Below are 18,751 nucleotides of genomic sequence, written 5' to 3' on the forward strand. Positions count from 1 at the left end.
AGTGTCATTTCTAGAGGGTTTTTTGAACAGTTCAGATGATTTTTACACTTCAGTGGTTTTGAGAGCAGCTTTCATCAGTTAAGGCAGTGTTCTCCCCGCTCTGCTGTGTGTGTGTGTGTGTGTGTGTGTGTGTGTGTGTGTGTGTGTGTGTGTGTGTGTGTGTGTGTGTGTACGCATGTATGCACGTGTGTGTGTGTGCTTGTGTATGTGTATGCACATGTGCGTGTCTGCATTTGTGTGCGTATATGCACGTGTGTGTGTGTGCGTGTGTGTGTGCTCGCGCGCGCGCATGTTTGTTTAGGGAGAAAACGTCTTTGGACTTGGACTGTCCTGCCGCTGCTGGACGCTTTGCCTACTGTCTGCTCCAGGAGGTGCTGTCCTGCACCGAGCAAATCCAGGAGAAGATGCTGGAGCTGGGTGCGTCCGTGCTGGGTGCGTCCGTGCTGGGCGCGTCCTGCTGTTTCCTGGGTTCAGAAATGACAGCCCCCCTCCCATTAGTATTGGAATCGTGTCCTGTTGTGAGCGTTGTTGATTAGACACAGAAAAAATGACAATAGTTTCTGAGTAAATGTGTGGGTGTTTTTTGATAAGAGGAAGGTTCGTATGATCTCGTATACACGGTAAAGAGCAGCTTCTCCTCTCTGGAGACTCACAGCGGCACGGGCTCTGATACGGCCACGTACCGCATTAATGACCCATGAACTCTGGTAACTGCTTACAAGATGACCTGCTGAATTTAAATGTGAAATTCATAAATTACAAAGTGTTTCCTGCCTCAAAGGCTTGAAAGAAAAATGGAATTGATCTCTGTACTGTCGGATTGCCAGTGGCAGATAAGAAATGACCGGGGTCACACACCAGTGGGTTTCTGAATTATATGTATGTGTGCATGTGTAACTCTCTTTCTGTGTGTGTGTGTGTGTGTGTGTGTGTGTGTGTGTGTGTGTTGCAGGGGGTCTGCAAGCTCGAGGGCAGATGGGCAGAACAGACACAGTGACTCATGAAGAGCAGGTTTATTTCTTCATTAAGGTTCGCTGTACATTTTCAGTGTTTTCCACACATTTTCGGCGTTAAGACGTGAGGATTCCTTATGTACAGATTCTAGTGTCGTCTGGCGGATTTGTCCCGTTAGTGATACGGGTCCCGTCACCCAGCGAAATGACAGATTTCCATGTCAGCATCACCATTTCTTTATGATCTTTGTTATGAAGCTTTTCAGTTCTGGTATTTTTGTTAAGATCTGATTTTTAAAATGTATATAAAATCTGTTATTTCCTGTTGTGGTTCATGTCATTAATTCTGGTTGTCATTTTATTTCCCTCCTCCTATGCAGGTGATACTGCCTCTAGTTGGTCAATACTTTAAGAATCATCACCTCTACTTCCTGTCCAGGGCCCCATGTCCCCTTGGCGACAGCGGTCATGCCACCTATAAGGAGAAGGAGATGGTTTCTGGGTAATGTGCCTTTTGGGTGACATGTTGTGTGTCCGGGTGATGGCGTCTCTCTTTGGGAGGCTTTTCCAGTGCTGTATTTGAAGATCTTGTCTGCTGAAGTGACTTCTCCATCCATGTCCTCTTGCTGTTTTCCAGTCTGTTTGTTAAACTAGCAGGACTAGCAAGGGCCAAGACGTCACTCCTCGGTAAGAGCAGGTGTGGGTGGGAGTCTCAACACACACACTCACACACACACGTCACTCCTCGGTAAGGGCAGGTGTGGGTGGGAGTCTCCTTTCACACACACACACACACACACACACACACACACACACACACACACACACACACACACCCTCACACACACGTCACTCCTCGGTAAGGGCAGGTGTGGGTGGGAGTCTCCTTTCACACACACACACACACACACACACACACACACACACACCCTCACACACACGTCACTCCTCGGTAAGGGCAGGTGTGGGTGGGAGTCTCCTTACACACACACACACACACGTCACTCCTCTGTAAGGGCAGGTGTGGGTGGGAGTCTCAACACACACACACACACACACACAAACATCACTCTTCGGTAAGGGCAGATGTGGGTGGGAATCTCCTCTCTCACACACACACACACACACACACACACACACACATCTCTTATCTTTCTTGCTTCAGTTTATTTCATTCACATTTTGCTTGTGTGTCCCTGTACTTAAAAAAACATAAAAAATGAACTGAAAGCATATCTCATATTTCATTTATTTTGCGTTTGATTGATTTGAGTGTTTCGAGGTGACATGCGTACCGTAGCTCTGCCGTGCTCCATTATCCTCACTCAGTCCTGGTAGAGCCGCTTAGTCAGTGCGTTCCTCGTGTCTGAGTGGATGACAGAGATCTTTGTAATTTTGCTGATAGTTGAATCTAATCTAATCTAACTAATATAATCTAACTAATCTAACTAAACTAATCTATCTAACTAATATAATCTGTCTAACTAATATAATCTAATCAATCTGATCTATCTAGTCTAACTAATCTAATCAATTTAATCTAACTCCATCAGCAAACTACTGCATTATCTTTTTTTTTTTTCTCATTTGTGTGTGTGTGTGTGTGTGTGTGTGTGTGTGTGTGTGTGTGTGTGTGTGTGTGTGTGTGTGTGTGTGTGTGTGTGTGTGTTATGCCTTCAGGTACAGATACTCAGTCTTTGGTGAGCTGTCTGCAGATGCTTGCACAGTCTCTAGATGGCAGGTAGGTGGCACCATAATGCTCCGTTCAATCAAATTCCCACCATTTCAGAAAAGTCTTATTCCCTGAGATTTTCTAGAATAGTGCTGGATATATTTCCATATTTGTTTCCACCTTTACACACGACACACGTACAGGCCATATACAATATAAATATGTTTTCAAATATGAAATACTATATATGTTAAGGAAGAATAATTTATTAATCAACTCAAATATAATTGGGCAGGGCTCAGCAGTTAAGACAGAAGGTTGCCAGTTCAAGTCCCACCGCTGCCAATTTGCCAGTGTTGGGCCCCCGAGCAAGACCCTTAACCCTCACTTTGGGTTATACTGTCTGCTAAGTGTAAATAATTTATACTTTTTGTATGAAACGTACATGCTTGGACTATGACATATTTTTAGGGTCTTTTGTGGTTTTTTATAGAACAACACTGTGCGGTGGCATGACTGTTCAGTAGCAGTACTCAAGAATGCTTGAACTGTACCCCTTCATGTGTGTTCATTCTAACACTAACATGCTTAACAGAGACTGCCAGCTAGGGGCAGAAGTTAGCATGCCCTTATTTATCATGTGAACTCAGTTTTGCTCCTGGATGCCGATTTCCACAAAGGTGTCTGTCTCCTGGATGATATCACTTTGGATTGAATATTGTAGCTTGTGCTCAGTTGATTGCTTGTCATCAAAAAACTCCCTGCGATTCACCTGAATAGACCATCACTCTGAACTCATGCTGTAGTTTGAATTGATCCTTTTTAATGTATGTCAGATTCCCTTCCGAGTCACGACCTGGTTTCCAAATGAAACGCCAGCAGTTCTGTCAGACGTAGGCCGCCGTGGTAATTGTGCTCTGGAGAGCCAACCACGCGATCTTGATCCTTCCTGTCCTTCCATCCTCTTATTCCTGTATTCCTGACAGTGGGCTGAAGAATCATCCATGTTTGGTTCAAGGACTGCGTTCAGCGCTAGCATACAGGGCCCCTGTAAACTTTCACTTGTGTTTTACAACATGAGCATTTGGGGATGAAGTACTTCTTTTATGCGTAGGGCGGTGAGGACGTCAGCAGGAGGGAGTGGGTGGTCAGTGCTGTGCTCATTCTTTGAGGACACGGCAGAAGATCTGGAGCTGACGGCTGAGGGTGTGGCTGCGCAGCCAATCAGCCAGAGCAGGGGGCGGGACACAGATGACCGACCACTGACGTACACCACCACGGTTCTGCTTCCTATACTGACTGCCCTGTTCCTGCACGCTGGGCACTTCCAGGACTTATCAGAACTGATCGGTAGGTCATCTGGAGAAAGGGGTGGATGGATGGACGAATGGATGGATGAGCTTTTATTTGATAGTTGTTATCCAGTGACACCCAAAGGAGGACGAGTTTCTCATGAGTCTGGTCCTCCTACGTTTTGTTCCTTAAACTGGAGGGAGTTTGTCCTTGACGCTGTTGCCCTCATCTTCCTCATTACTGCCCCAGACCTGAGTCCAGACCTGAGTCCAGACCTGAGTCCAGACCTGAGTCCAGACCTGAGTCCAGACCTGAGTCCAGACCTGAGTCCAGACCTGAGCCCAGACCTGTCTCTAGACCTGACTCCTGTAAAGCTGCTTTGACAAAATGTTGAATTGAGACTTAAGTTGAAAGACGGACTTACTGATGAAAGATGAGTGAATGGCAACGCATTTGTATTAACTCAGAATGTTCTTTCCCAGCTTCAGTAGCTTCTGTCGCTGTCTCTCCCTGCGGGGGTGAGACCCGTCTTACTGCCCCAGGGTCCTGCCACTGCCTGATGGAGCGTTTCCATGGCGTTTCCATTCATTAACGCATGGGTGTTTCTGTGCCAGGCAAATCTCCCTGATCCCTAGGACCGCTGTTCAGCTTACTGGCGCCTCCTCCTGGTGTGGCTTACCCTTTCTGCCTGCAGGTCATACAAAGCTTGTGCTGAATCCCTCTAGATACTGACAGGATGCTCACATGGCAGGAGGGGTTTTTTATTTCAAAGTTTTAATAAATTTTTACCTGTAGATTAAATGCGAACTGAAAAGCACTCATCCTTTCATACGGGTGTGCATAAAGCGCCTGATCCGCACCAACCTCATTTAAAGCTTTTGGGTACGATTGTCAGCTCCCATGTTTAGATGACAGATTTTTTTATCCATTTCATACCGACTGCATCTCTTGTCTTCATTAATATGATTAATGTATTCATGTATTAATATGATTAATGTATTCATGTATTAGTATGATTTTTTTCTTTCTCATGTTTGCCAGTGGATGACGTGCGGGACTCCTGTTACAGAATCATGTGCAGTCTGCATGTTCTTGGGACGACTAATAATAACTGCATGGAAAGGTAATTTTGTGATTTTAATTGTTCCTGTTGGCCTGGTGCTTGAGTGAACCTGATCCACGTTCACATTGGACTTAAACGTTGTTTGGGCTGGTGGTTCCTAGTTCCTGCAAACACAGACATGTTTCCTGCTCTGCTGCTCCCGATTCATGTCAGAAGCTCTTAGACGTGATTGGTGTAAACTGAAAAGCGTGTGATCTCAGTTCCCTGATCCGTGTTCTGATAGGTGGAGGCCTTTCGTGGGGGAGTGTCTGGCTGCCCTGTCAGCTGCCTTTCCTGTGTGTTTCCTTGAGCTATCATGGGAACACATAAGCCCTGATAAGAGTCATGGTACACACACACACACACACACACACACACACACACACACACACACACACTCCCTCTAAAAATGTCCTGAAAATGACTTCCTGTTCTAAAAAAATAGGTGTGGCTATGGGTGATGAGGAGTTGTGCAAGCCCCTCCCCTCCGTGTGGGATGCTTTCTCAGAAGTTGAAGAGCTCATGGAGGCGGGGTCAGCTACCCGCCACACCCAAACCTCCAGGGTCATGGAGATGACCGTCCCTCTGTTGTGCAGCTATGTCTCTCGTTGGACACCTATCGGAGACTCAGGGTCTCATGGGTTCCAGCAGGGGCCATGGTCCTCTCTAACATCCCAGCACACCAACACCCTCCTGGGGCACGTTCTGTCCATCATCCACGCCCACCTGGGTATGCCCAGCTGTAGCTGGATGAAACGAATTGCAGGTGCTTGAGAAGGGTTTAATACTACTACTACTAATAACGGTTTAATAAAAAATTAAAAAACGAGTCGTATTGTGTAATCTAGAAAATTCACAAGGCGGCATCATTCCTGACAAGCATGTTATTTTCAGCCTTCGTTCTTCCCATCATTCATATGGCGGAGCCCCATCTCCTGAGCACCCACTTCCTGCCTCTGATGGAAAAACTGAAGAACAGGGCGGAGCTAGTGTTGCGGGAGGAGGAGCGTGTGAAGGTGCAGGGGCGTGCCGACCTAGCAGAGGCGGAGCTCCTGCTCCAGCAGAGGTTTACAGTGTTGGTGCGAGACCTGTATGCCTTTTTCCCCCTGCTGATAGCATTTGTAGAACGTCTCAGGTAAAGAACTGCACTGATGACCCAACGTGCGCTCAGTCTTTCAGTTCTTTCAGAGTACTGTACACACAAGCCTTCTGCATATATAGACAAACACCACAGACAAGTCAGTGTCTGTTTCTGTGCTCACTGATTGGATCGATATGTTAAGTGTTTTCTGTGATTTTCATGTGTGCCATTTATTGATTTCCTGTTCTGATCATAAACTCTTATATGCGGCCTTGTTTTGGGAGGAGGGCATCTTGTGCAGTGCCATGTGTTGCGATTGGTGAACGTGTGTTTCTGCTCTTCAGGCCCACCTGGCTGAGGGCGATGGATGCAGGAGCAGAGAGGCTCTTCTGCTTGGTTGAGAAGGTCTTCATCTTCTGGGCCAGATCTCACGTGAGATGCTTTGGTGCAGTGTTAATTATTCCATGCAGTTCCATGGAGAATATCTCAGCCCGGGGCTGCCAGTACACAGCTGGGACGGCTTGGTGCATTATTGACACCTCGGCAGTGTCCAAACATTGTTCTGGATATCTGCGCTCCTGCCGAGTTCATTCCTACACACCCTGGTGTTAATACTGCTGTAACACTGGATGACCTGGTTAGCTGATCCGGGCTGGAACCAAAGTGTCCTGTCTTACCTGTTTGTTTGTTTGATGTTTTAGAACTTCAAGTGGGAGGAGCAGATCTTTGTTGTCCAGAATGACATTAATAGCTTGTCTTTTGTGGTGAGCAGAAGAAACCACCAAGGGACCAAGGTTCATCGATTTATTTTTGTTGTTGTTTGTTTTTTTATAGTCAGTTGGAGTAAATGTTTTCTATTCACTGTCTAAGTTTGTTCAGTTAAATCTCTCCAGTCAAAACCACGTCTAAATGTGTGTTTTGAATATTGTTTTATGTTTAACAGGGTGTGTTATGTGAAGAGCAACAGAGGAAAAGGGCACCATCCAATAAGGATGAACAGTTCTCCACACACGCTTCACTCGTTGTGACTGCCCTGAAGAAACTCCTGCCCATTGGGCTGAGCCGCTGTTGCCATGGCGACCGGGGACTGGTTGCTCTGGCGAAAAGCCGTTTCTCGGAGGTAGGCCGCCCTTTCGGTCGCTGAGTCCCGCCGTGGTCTTCCGGTTTCACTGTACGGAGTTAGTCCTCCGGTTAAGCGAGAGGGGTTTCGTTGAGAGCAGGAGGTGACACGTTTACAGCATGGACGTCTGTAATGCTGCGTGTTCCAGGATTCAGAGCTTCAGATACATTTGACCTGATATTGACGTGTAGAGTTGAAGCCCCTCTCTCCTGTGATGTGTTTCATCCAGAAGGACACAGAGGAGGAGATCCGATCCATCATTCGCAGCCACTTGCCGGAGGTATGCTTAAGAGCTGTTGCTCAGGAATACTAGCACTCTGGATTAAAATGCTTCTGTAAGAAACATTCTAAAATATCTCCAATCTGTAATTGAAGCATGACTTATAGCCCCGACTAATAACTGAAACCATTATAGCCTGAACTGTCTTCGGCATGTCTGGGTTCTCTGCCTACTGACTTTGACAGAATTATTTCCAGCTCAGTAATAGTTGCAGTAAGTAGTTAAATTAAAAGCTCACTCTCGGCAGGCTGAAAACAGCTGCCATTAAACTATTTTTGAGGGGAAAAACCCCTCCGGAGACTTCTGTACGAAACTACAGACCTATCTCAGAGCTTCCTTTGATATGTAAGATTGTGGAGAAAGTGTTTTTCAATCAACAGATTTTTATAATGGATAACTCAACAAATTCCAGTTGGGTTTTCAGTCTGGTTTCTAATCAGGTTTAATGTGGAATCCCTCAGAGATCCGTTCTCAGTCACAGGATTACTGCTGAACACACACACTCTTTCTCTTTCTACAGAAATCAGAAGTTTTTACTTTTCTTTCACACATAAAGCATGCTGGATTCTCTTCCGCGTGACGTGAATGTTACACAGTATGTGTGCACATTAACCCTTTCTCGTCTCCCGTAAGGAGCCCTCGGAGGGGTCGCTGAGTCCCGGGCGGGTCGAGAGGGTGTTTTCTGTCGCTCGGGTCCTGTTCTATCTGGATCAGGTAAGGCAGCGCCTGCAGTTTTCCCAACCCCCAGTATAGCCAGCATGGAGAGCCAGTAGTCTGATACACAGGCTGGGGATATGGAGGCTTGAGGCTGAACTAGTATTCACTCATTTGGATTACTCAATAGACATTTATTCATCCATCCATCCATCCATCCATCCATCCATCCATCCATTCCCTCCTTCAGGTGGAGCACCCCCGCAAAAATAAGAGGGAGGTGTGGCAGAAGTTGGTGTCTCAGCAGAGGAAGCGTGCGGTGGTTGCCTGCTTAAGGATGTGCCCCCTCTACAACCTGCCCCTGTATGCCCCAGCGCCGCCTACTGGACACTAGCACCACCCACGCAGGGCTCTTACTCACACATGTAGCTGGTTTATCTTTAACCCTTTGTGACCGGGGTTCCTTTAACCCTTCCTCTTCCTACAGGCACAGAGCAGTGGGAATATTTTTGCAGAGCTACAGGAAGTCATGGGTGGAGCCAGAAGATGGCTCATTTGAGGAGAAACTGATTGAAGATTTATCTGTGAGCCAAGATCATTGTGTGTGTGTGTGTGTGTGTGTACTCAATTATTACACCACTATGTTAACACAAAGTTCGACCAATCACATTTTCCCTGCTGCCATCCATCATTCCTTTTCGCTCACCTGTATTGTTGCGTTCTGCTTGTACGGCGGTTCATGGCACTGGTGTTCACCACCTGTGTTTGTTTTTTCAAGGACGCCACTTTTGGACTTTGGTACTTATGGTCCTTGTTCCGTTTCAGCGAACAGCGGATAGAGGGAGTGCGGATGAGTGTAGGAGAGAGGAAGAGGAGATGAAGAAGATGGACCCTCTTCATCAGCTCATCTCTCTCTTCCATCAAAGTGCCCTGACAGAGAGCAGGTGTGAGTGTGAGTGTGAGTGTGAGTGTGAGTGTGAGTGTGAGTGTGAGTGTGAGTGTGAGTGTGAGTGTGAGTGTGTGTGTGAGTGTGTGTGTGAGTGAGTGTGTGTGTGAGTGTGCGTGTGCGTGAGTGTGTGTGAGAGGAACGCTGCTGGGATTGAGCCACTGAGCTGAAGATGTTTACACGGAGCATTAACCATGCACACGGTGCACTCTTCCTCCCCATGTGTCCACAGTGAGCTACAGGAGGAGTCCCTGTACCTGGCCTACGCCCACGTCATGACAAAGGTAAAACCCCTGCTGGGAAGGAACCACTGACGTGTTCCCGACACGCTTCTGAGCTCTGTTCTGAAGCCTCTACCAGAGCAGGGGTCTCTCCAGTGGAACAGACGCAGCTTCTCTCAAACCTGTTATGATCTCTGCAGAGCTGTCAGACCCAGGATGATGATGCCAGTGATGAAGAGATGAAATCCTTTGAGGTAAGCCGTTCTGGAGGGGTTACGGCGGAGTTCCTTAGCTGAGCCTGCAGGTGTTCATTAAAAGCGCTGCATCATAACACTTGAGGTCAGCGTTCAGGCTTTAGTCAAGACTAAACTGTGTGTTCGTGGGCAGAGTTGGAGCAGACACATGCACACGCTGGGGACCCTGATGACTAATCTGTAAAAAGTTCTATACTGATATAAACTCTCTAAATTGTCTCCTCTGTTGTATGTGCTGTAATGATAAACCAATTGTGTGTGTGTAAGCACATTGCTAAGCCAATCATGTGTGAAGAGTGTGATGATTCAATTGACTGATTGCAGGAGAAAGAGCTGGCCAAACAGACCCTGTTGTATCAGCAGGCCAGACTACACGATCGCGGAGCTGCAGAGCTGGTGCTTCATAGGCTCGGTGCCAGCCGAGGAAAGTAGCTCACACACCTCTGGGTTCATTTGCTTTAGCTTGGCGTCATCATGATTTGCAGGTTTCAGCTGTTTTTCACTTCAAGTGAAAGTTGTGCTGATAGGTGAGATCTGTTTGATTACACAGTCCAGATTCAGGCTTCCTGCAGGCTTGCAGTTGGAGTGTTTTAGAAGCATTCTCTCTTTCCTTCTGAGACTAGCTGCAGACACAAATGGAAAATCAAATAATTGATGGTTGGGTGAATGTTCTGATGGTTGGGTGACATGCGGATACTGAGAGGCACGGATACTGAGAGGCACGGATACTGAGAGGCACGGATACTGAGACATACAGATACTGAGACATACAGATACTGAGAGGCACGGATACTGAGACATACAGATACTGAGACATACAGATACTGAGAGGCACGGATACTGAGACATACTGAGACACACTGATACTGAGAGGCACGGATACTGAGACACACTGATACTGAAACATACAGATACTGAGACATACGGATACAAGCGTCTGCCAAAATGCTGTGAACGTCTACAACTCGCCGACTGAAGTCCAATTAACCGACAGACAAACGTGAAAACTGAACGCAGTTCAGTCCTCTGCAGTTTCCTTCAAGATCAATAAAGTGTTATCTTGCCTTATTTCACTCACGCAGCTTTTCTTTAACAGACTAACAGACTTTGATGTAGTATTTCTAACGTTTTCTGAACAGGCATCATGGGGCCCATGGTAGCGTCCGCGTTTAAGCTAGGCATAGCCATGCTGAACGGAGGCAACGCGTCCGTACAACAGGTCAGCCTGAGCAGATGAAGTGCCTCTTATTATATTTAAGCCCTTATTGATGTAACCCACCAACAATCCCTTGCTAATCTGATTTTATTGACTCTGTGATCCGTACCCCATCCAGGCTCTAGTTTTAAAGATAAGGTATTATTGACTGGTTTCTTTGTTCTTTGGTGATGTGGATTTGAAGTAATTAGAGCCTCGCTCTGAGATCCACATGGCTTATTCTCTGTGGTGTTGGGCAGAAAATGCTGAACTGTCTGAGACAGAAGAGAGACGTTGGATTCTTTCACAGCCTGGCTGGGCTCATGAAGGCATGCAGGTAAATATGCTGTATTTTAGAAGGTAGTGGTGCATTTTGGGTAATGTGTTCTTCTGGGAAGCTGTGATATAATGTCTGTTCTTATGTTGTTCATTTTTAGGTCATTAAAAGCAAAACTGCCCCCCCCCCCCCCCAAAAAAAAACAAAAAAACAAAAACAATTTAAATTTTTTATTATTATTATTAACTATATTCTGGGATAAATTTATGATGACTACATTGCTACATTTGGATCTCTGCAGATGTCTTTGTACTCGTGCGCTCGAGTGTTTCTTGGTATTCTCCTCTCATGTGTCTGAAGTTGACGTGTGCTGTTTGTGATCATTAACTTGTGCTGGTGTGTTGCAGTGTGCTGGATTTGAACGCCTTCGAAAGGCAGATCAAAGCGGAGGGGTTAGGCAATGTGGGTAAGTCTGAGACGCCAGGAGCGATGTGCCGGATATCCAAAACAGCCTCTGAAATTTAATATCAGCCTTTAAGAGGATATAAAGTCATAACATTTTTATTGGCATCTGCAAAGGACATTATTTCTAGTCAATCTGTCTGCATCTCCTTCTGTCTCCTCTCTCTGTCTCTGTCTCTCACTCACTCTGTTTCTCTCTCTCTCTCTCTCTCTCTCTCTCTCACCCCCCACTCCCTCTCTCTCTCGTTGAAGGGGATGAGGTGATGCCGGATGTGAGGTTGACGTGTGATCTCTTTCGCTTTCTCCAGCTGCTGTGTGAAGGACACAATGCTGGTGATTGCTACTTTGTTTGTCTCCCTCTGTTCTCTCCTGCAGTCTTGACTTTATTGCCAATTATAAGAGAGTTTTAAGGCTCAACACAACTTTGTTGGAATCTCTTTTGCTATGTCTGCGTAGCTCGTCGAGTCACGTTTGAGTCGTTTCTTTTCATTTACTTCTTTTTTGGGGTAGAGTTTCAGAATTATTTGAGGACTCAGACTGGAAACAACACTACGGTGAATATCGTCATCTGTACTGTGGACTACCTGCTCAGGTTACAGGTACATCAGTGTCCAAAACAAACATGCAGGCGCTAATGTTGGTGGAGAAAAAGGATTAATTATGGTTATTGTTAATTATGTAGTATAATCACATGCTACAGTTACTGTCCAGTTCCCCAATCCAATCACCCTGTGAAATGTGGAAAATAAAACAGGTTATTGCGTAATGATCTCCATACTGACATTTGAATAATATTTGATTGTGTTTTCAGGAGTCCATCAATGATTTCTATTGGTATTACTCTGGGAAAGACGTTATTGATGAATACGGCCAACGCAGCTTCTCCAAAGCCATCAGGGTGTCCAAGCAGGTCTTTAACACTCTCACTGAGTACATTCAGGTAAAAGACCTTCTGGGAAGGGAATACTAACGCATGATGGAGTCAAAACACACACTGCCAGTAAATGTAGTGGATCAAGATGTTTAAAGACTTGACAGAACATAGATAAACAGTCTGTGGGGAATTTCATGACAGGAAAAATAATTTAAGCAAAAGGTCCCATAGATGAAGAGGTTAATGGGCATTTCATTGATTTCAGCTGTAATTATGTACAGCAGTATTAGTTACTATACAAATCACATGGGTCCCTCGTGTCTCTAGTATCTGTCTTCATGTGGTGTTTGCTGCAATGCCTGTAGAAATAAACTCTGTCTGAGTCTCAGCAGGAGGTATATGGCTGTGTGTGCGTGCATGCGTGTGTGTATGTGCATATATGTGTGTGTGTGTGTGTGTGTGTGTGTGTGTGTGTGTGTGTGTGTGTGTGTGTGTGTGCGCGCTCATCACAGACTGTGATTGCTGTCATCAGGGACCCTGTGCAGGGAACCAGGAGAGTCTGGCCCACAGCCGCCTGTGGGACACCGTGGTGGGGTTCCTTCACGTGTTCGCACACATGCAGAAGAAACTTTCTCAGGTGGGGAAGAGCAACCCTGCCAACACACCTGCAAACACAACAGCAACCTGGGTGGTAGGAGTTGAACTAAAATGAACAGTGTGATGCAATAAGGCACACTCCATTATTAAAAATTACGGTGGTTAAAACAATGCACTGGCATTTAAGATATGTCTCATCTAGTCATCTCTGGATTGCTAGTGATTTGATAGGTGGCTTCTAGTGGTTCCTCCAATAAAAGCAGAGGAACAGAGATGAGGGTAAGTGTGCTGTGTCCAGGAACCCAGTCAGATGGAGCTTCTGAAGGACCTGATGGATTTGCTCAAAGACCTGGTGGTGATGCTACTCTCCATGCTGGAAGGTGAGAGGAACCTGCCAGTCGTTTGGAGTGGGAAGTAAAATGAGCACTGTTAGTTATTTAATGAGCACTGCTAGTTAGTTAACGAGCACTGCTAGTTAGTTAACGAGCACTGCTAGTTAGTTAACGAGCACTGCTAATTATATTACGAGCACTGTTAGTTATATAAGGAGCACTGTTATTTAACAAGCACTGTTAATTATTTAATGAGCACTGTTAGTTAATGAGCACTGTTAGTTAATGAGCACTGTTAGTTAGTTAATGAGCACTGTTATTTAACAAGCACTGGTAGTTATTTAACGAGCACTGGTAGTTATTTAACGAGCACTGGTAGTTATATAACGAGCACTGATAGTTATTTAATGTGCCCTGTTAGTTATTTAATGAACACTGTTATTTAATTAATATAGTTATAACTAACACTATTAGTTATGACATGAATACGGTTATAAAATAAACACTGTTAGTTATCAAGTGACCACTGATAGTTATGGGTGGAATGAAAGCTAGAGATGATATGGGTGCTCAGAATATATGCTGGTACTCTACAACCCTAGACAATGACATCTGATTTTTAAAATGGTATTTGCTGTTACACAATGACAAGCCTCTATGTAATCTATTTACCATTGTAAATAATTTCTTAGTTTTCATATTTTTCTGGTACAAAGATATGTTCTAAAGTCTAATATTTTGTCAGTATAATTGTTGTAGTTTATTGTATAGTCCTATACAGTGTATTGAAATTACTATAATATTACAGAATGCATTTGGGGTTTATGGGTTAAAATGCTAACCACACTATTTTGTGGGACTTGAGATTATAAGGGTAAATGCTCCATTTTTACATTCATTTTTAGAGTTAAATACTGAGTTATGAAGGAGAGCCTCAAACAGGCCTTTTACAGCTTCCAGATATTCTTACCTTGAAATGTGGGAAACATTGACTTCAACAGGCAACGTGGTCAACGGGACGATTGGCAGGCAGATGGTGGACATGCTGGTGGAGTCGTCGCGCAACGTCGAGATGATTCTCAAGTTCTTTGACATGTTCCTGAAACTCAAGGACCTTGTGTCATCAGACACCTTCAGAGAACACGACCCAGACGGGCGAGGACTTATCTCTAAGAAGGATTTCCAAAGGGCCATGGAGGGGTACAAGCGTTACACGCCCAGCGAGATCACCTTCCTCCTCTCCTGCGTGGAGACAAAGGGAAGCCAGCTCCTGGACTACCGGACCTTCACGGCACGCTTCCATGAGTCGGCTAAGGACATCGGCTTCAACGTGGCGGTCTTGCTGACCAACCTGGCCGAGCACATGCCCCATGACCCTCGCCTGCGGAACTTTCTGGAGCTGGCCGACAGCGTGCTGCAGTATTTCCAGCCTCACCTTGGCAGGATCGAGATCATGGGACGAGGGAAACGCGTTGAGAGGGTCTACTTTGAGATCAGCCAGTCCAGTCGCATGCAGTGGGAGAAACCCCAGGTAACGACAGATCATTTCTTTTAAGTAATGTCTTTCTTCACTCAAAGCCTTTTGTCAAATTTGTCTTATTGTACATTGTCCACATGGTCTAAAAGAATTGAGCATGGTTGAGTTGGGCGGATTATCAGAGGAGATTGTGTTGATTTAAGGTCATGATGACTCCTGTAAGCGGCGGCAACACTGGCAGGAATGTGCAGCTGGTATTATGGGGAAAGGGGAACTGATATACTGCACAGTCCTCCAAAAAGGCTTCATTATTGCACTCAGTTAAATCCTTTCTTTCGTTTTTTTAAAATCATTTATTTTTGAAAAACCGACCCAGGTGAAGGAGAGCAAGCGCCAGTTCATCTTTGACATGGTAAACGAAGGCAGGGAGAAGGAGAAGATGGAGATGTTTGTGAACTTCTGTGAGGACACCATCTTTGAGATGCAGCTGGCTGCTCAGATCTCTGGTCCTGGCTGTGATGAGGAGAGGGGACAGGAAGTTGAAAGAATGCCGGAGAAGAGGAAGGGCAAGGCTGAGAAGTTTCTCACGGAAAGCAATACCACCAAAGAACTGAGAGGTTTTTTGACGGTCGGCAAGGTGAACCAGTTCCTCCTGGCTCCTGCGTGGGGCTTGATGGTGATCATGTCTCTGTTCTCTGTAGGGAACCTGCAGAGCCTGTGGAGAAGAGTGACTGTGAAGGGAATCGTTTTTGTGGTCTCGCTCGTCTTCTGGAAGGTTCTAACAGGCATTCTCCATGCCGTGAAAGACACTTTCCAGTTCCTTCTCCACATCCTCTTCTGTATCTTCCTCAGTGGATGGATTATTGAATTTGCCAAAGAGGTGAAACTCTCTGACCTCTTTGGAGACCTACAGGACCCTACCTCAGATCAGGTCACAGGGGATGGTGAAAGGGCAAACAAGGTGGTCAGAGGTCACACTTACGGCTTCTTGTCTCATGGAACTCGGCGGATGGTGAGTCTGGACCTGTCGACTGTGACAAGGAACCCTCAGCTTCTTTCAGACATCTTTGGGCTCCGGCTGAAGAAGGAGGGAGGGAAGTATTCCTTAGTGCCCTCAGACTCAAACGCCACCCTCAGCGGACTGGTGGGTTCCTCCAGCTACCAGGTCAGGAGACTCCACAGACTTCTACTGTTTCAGTCTGTGCATTGTGCATGATATTGGGGTTAACTGCACTAGAATGAAACACTGTTGCAATTAATTTTGGAGCTGCCATCTGTGACTATCCTCGGGTTTTTTGCTAGGGTGAACTGCAGTAACCCTTGTGGTTATTTGACTTTTTTGAATTGTCTGATTGTTTAAAAGGTAAAATTGAGTTTCAAAAGCTATGATGTTGTGTGTGACAGCAGGCAGTGGTGTGTGAAGAAGATTTGATGGAGCAGGAGAAGCAGTCAGAAACTGAAAAGGCAGAGTACGTACTTTATCCAGAATTCACATCAAATATAGTACTTACTGCATAAGACAATTCTGAAGGGACTTTTTCCCTGGCTTTTGATGAGGAGAATAGATTTAGACTGGGTTAATCCAGCAACTGAAGCCGATTTTTATTCTGTACATATGCAAGAATATGATTGTTTATTTTACTAAACATCCATTGACAGTCATTTCAGAAAATTATTCCATGTCATGTAAGCCATTATTTAGTGGTGTAGAGAACAGAAAGTGAAGAGTTTCTCCCGTTTACTGTAAAGAGCAGTTTTAAAGACTGTTACGTTTTGATCCTTACTGCGGAGAAATCTACCTAGCAGCCAGAACGCGAGGACACACAGCACTTTTACGTGACAGAAGAATGAGAGTATGTATTTCACAGAGGAGAAGATTATGAAAATAGTGAGAAGAGGAAGGGAAAAAAAACCCAAACGACAACTTTGGAAGACCGGCTCAGCGGATGTTCCGGATGCAGCTGCTTGGAAAACTCTGTGGAAAACTCTGTGCTCGCAGAAGACGACACTGCTGGTGAGGTGTCTCTGAGTGCCTGCTGTCTCTCCTGCACTCTGAGTGCCTGCTGTCTCTCCGCCTGCTGTCTCTCCTGCACTCTGAGTGCCTGCTGTCTCTCCTGTACTCTGAGTGCCTGCTGTCTCTCCTGCACTCTGAGTGCCTGCTGTCTCTCCTGCACTCTGAGTGCCTGCTGTCTCTCCTGCACTCTGAGTGCCTGCTGTCTCTCCTGCACTCTGAGTGCCTGCTGTCTCTCCTGCACTCTGAGTGCCTGCTGTCTCTCCTGCACTCTGAGTGCCTGCTGTCTCTCCTGCACTCTGAGTGCCTGCTGTCTCTCCGCCTGCTGTCTCTCCTGCACTCTGAGTGCCTGCTGTCTCTCCTACACTCTCTGAGTGCCTGCTGTATCTCCGCCTGCTGTCTCTCCTGCACTCTGAGTGCCTGCTGTCTCTCCTGTACTCTGAGTGCCTGCTGTCTCTCCTGTACTCTCTGAGTGCCTGCTGTCTCTCCTGCACTCTGAGTGCCTGCTGTCTCTCCTGCACTCTCTGATTTTGTTTCAGTTTTAGTTCTTTCTCCACCTTGCTCTCTGCTCCCTTCGATCAGTTTTCTTGCCCATTTATTTGGAAACCCTTGTAATTATTCTCATCGGTCTGAAGTGAGCGTGACGAGTAAAACCTCGTGTGCCTGGGTTTTTTCACAGAACTGTTTTGCCCGACATTTTTACAGCATACGGATGCTAGCACTGTGCCTGGCCTTCGCCATTAACTTCATCTTGCTGTTCTATAAGGTGACTCAGCACGAATCTCATTCTCACATACACGAACAGTTTGAAAGGCAGAGGTGGAGGTCTGTTACACTGAGTGCTCTACCCTGGACTGAAGTCGGTCTGACTCAAGGCACTTTTATCTGAACAGTACAAGAAGACCTTAGTCTATGGGCTTGAGTGTAGAGAGTTCAGCAGCGGATGAAGGCGCTTAAACGTACAGATATGTTTACATGTATTTATGAATATGTTTACTGTGACTGTGTAGACATTTTGAAGCCACATGCTAGGTTCGGGTGACAGGTCTCCTCCAGGGAGCGTGGCGGCATGTGTGAGGAAGGCCTGCAGATATCCGATCTCCGACGTGAGACTGGAGATTCAGGGGTGGATCGGTTTATCCTGGGAGAAGGCGGTTATATGGATGCTGTTCTCCACATCCTGGCTGTGGTGCACACGCTTATCTCGTTCTGTTCCATCATCGGCTACTGCTGTCTGAAGGTAAGTCCTGTCCCTTAGCTTTGTTTTACATGCGTGGCACATGGCTGGTAACAGATTAAACCTTTAGATTGTGTCCTGCTGTTCCATCACAGCTGAGCCAATAATCAGGCTTCTACAGGCAGTGTTTATCAGGCATGATTACCCGGGTCAGTTGTGTACGGAGAGCAGAACATAGGTAGCGGTGACTGCGCGGGGCCTACGGGGCCGAGAGCCGAACACCTGGGCCACAGCGGTCCGCATTGACCCGTGATTGGCGGGCGTGAGCGGGGCTCTCCTCTTTGGGCTCCAACACAAGCCCGTTTTGTCTAGTTTTTCGGTTTTGTCTCTCACTGAGCTGTCTAGTAACCACGTCTCCAGGGCCCACCAGGACCGAGCTAGACACCTTGGGTCCAGTAGCCATAAGTCATTTGTACTTCAGCAAGTCCAGTTGTGTTCACTAGACATAATACTACTAGAGAGACTCACTACATGTTCGCATACAGGTGTGTGATGGACCAGTGTTACATACTGCTGAGTCATTAACTAACAGTTTAGTCTAAGCACAGTGTCAACAGATTACGCAAACACACACAAAGGACCTTCTAGATATTGCCTGACTTTTCATTGGTGGCAACTATCAGGTTCCCTTGGTGATTTTTAAGAGGGAGAAGGAACCGGCACGTAAGATGGAGTTCGATGGTCTGTATATCACACACCAGCCCTCTGAGGAC

General features: G+C 46.1%; 1 protein-coding gene across 6 annotated transcripts in view; it reads left to right on the forward strand.

The window, feature by feature from the left end:
* ryr2b (ryanodine receptor 2b (cardiac)) overlaps nt 1-17,939 on the forward strand; it is a 54,549-nt gene extending 36,610 nt beyond the window's left edge. For 2 of the 6 annotated variants that reach the window (XM_035532743.1, XM_035532746.1), the window contains exons 58-92: nt 302-432; nt 953-1,029; nt 1,334-1,455; nt 1,591-1,640; nt 2,634-2,694; nt 3,740-3,975; nt 4,960-5,041; nt 5,265-5,368; nt 5,466-5,786; nt 5,915-6,155; nt 6,446-6,533; nt 6,803-6,895; nt 7,045-7,221; nt 7,451-7,501; nt 8,135-8,215; nt 8,406-8,518; nt 8,643-8,739; nt 8,981-9,099; nt 9,334-9,385; nt 9,523-9,576; nt 9,901-10,000; nt 10,716-10,795; nt 11,032-11,108; nt 11,456-11,514; nt 11,763-11,843; nt 12,021-12,109; nt 12,322-12,450; nt 12,917-13,021; nt 13,280-13,361; nt 14,315-14,844; nt 15,167-15,955; nt 16,195-16,259; nt 16,659-16,804; nt 17,481-17,567; nt 17,847-17,939. In XM_035532743.1, coding sequence (XP_035388636.1) covers nt 302-432; nt 953-1,029; nt 1,334-1,455; nt 1,591-1,640; nt 2,634-2,694; nt 3,740-3,975; nt 4,960-5,041; nt 5,265-5,368; nt 5,466-5,786; nt 5,915-6,155; nt 6,446-6,533; nt 6,803-6,895; nt 7,045-7,221; nt 7,451-7,501; nt 8,135-8,215; nt 8,406-8,518; nt 8,643-8,739; nt 8,981-9,099; nt 9,334-9,385; nt 9,523-9,576; nt 9,901-10,000; nt 10,716-10,795; nt 11,032-11,108; nt 11,456-11,514; nt 11,763-11,843; nt 12,021-12,109; nt 12,322-12,450; nt 12,917-13,021; nt 13,280-13,361; nt 14,315-14,844; nt 15,167-15,955; nt 16,195-16,259; nt 16,659-16,804; nt 17,481-17,545 — 4,747 coding nt within the window. In that variant the 3' untranslated portion in view covers nt 17,546-17,567; nt 17,847-17,939. The remainder of the gene's footprint in view (nt 1-301; nt 433-952; nt 1,030-1,333; nt 1,456-1,590; nt 1,641-2,633; nt 2,695-3,739; nt 3,976-4,959; nt 5,042-5,264; nt 5,369-5,465; nt 5,787-5,914; nt 6,156-6,445; nt 6,534-6,802; nt 6,896-7,044; nt 7,222-7,450; nt 7,502-8,134; nt 8,216-8,405; nt 8,519-8,642; nt 8,740-8,980; nt 9,100-9,333; nt 9,386-9,522; nt 9,577-9,900; nt 10,001-10,715; nt 10,796-11,031; nt 11,109-11,455; nt 11,515-11,762; nt 11,844-12,020; nt 12,110-12,321; nt 12,451-12,916; nt 13,022-13,279; nt 13,362-14,314; nt 14,845-15,166; nt 15,956-16,194; nt 16,260-16,658; nt 16,805-17,480; nt 17,568-17,846) is intronic. The other 4 variants (XM_035532748.1, XM_035532744.1, XM_035532745.1 and 1 more) reach the window with 4 other exon arrangements.
* Nucleotides 17,940-18,751: the final 812 nt, after the last annotated feature.

Source organism: Electrophorus electricus, chromosome 13 (genome assembly GCF_013358815.1).
Source record: "Electrophorus electricus isolate fEleEle1 chromosome 13, fEleEle1.pri, whole genome shotgun sequence".
NCBI classification, from domain to species: Eukaryota; Metazoa; Chordata; class Actinopteri; order Gymnotiformes; family Gymnotidae; genus Electrophorus; species Electrophorus electricus.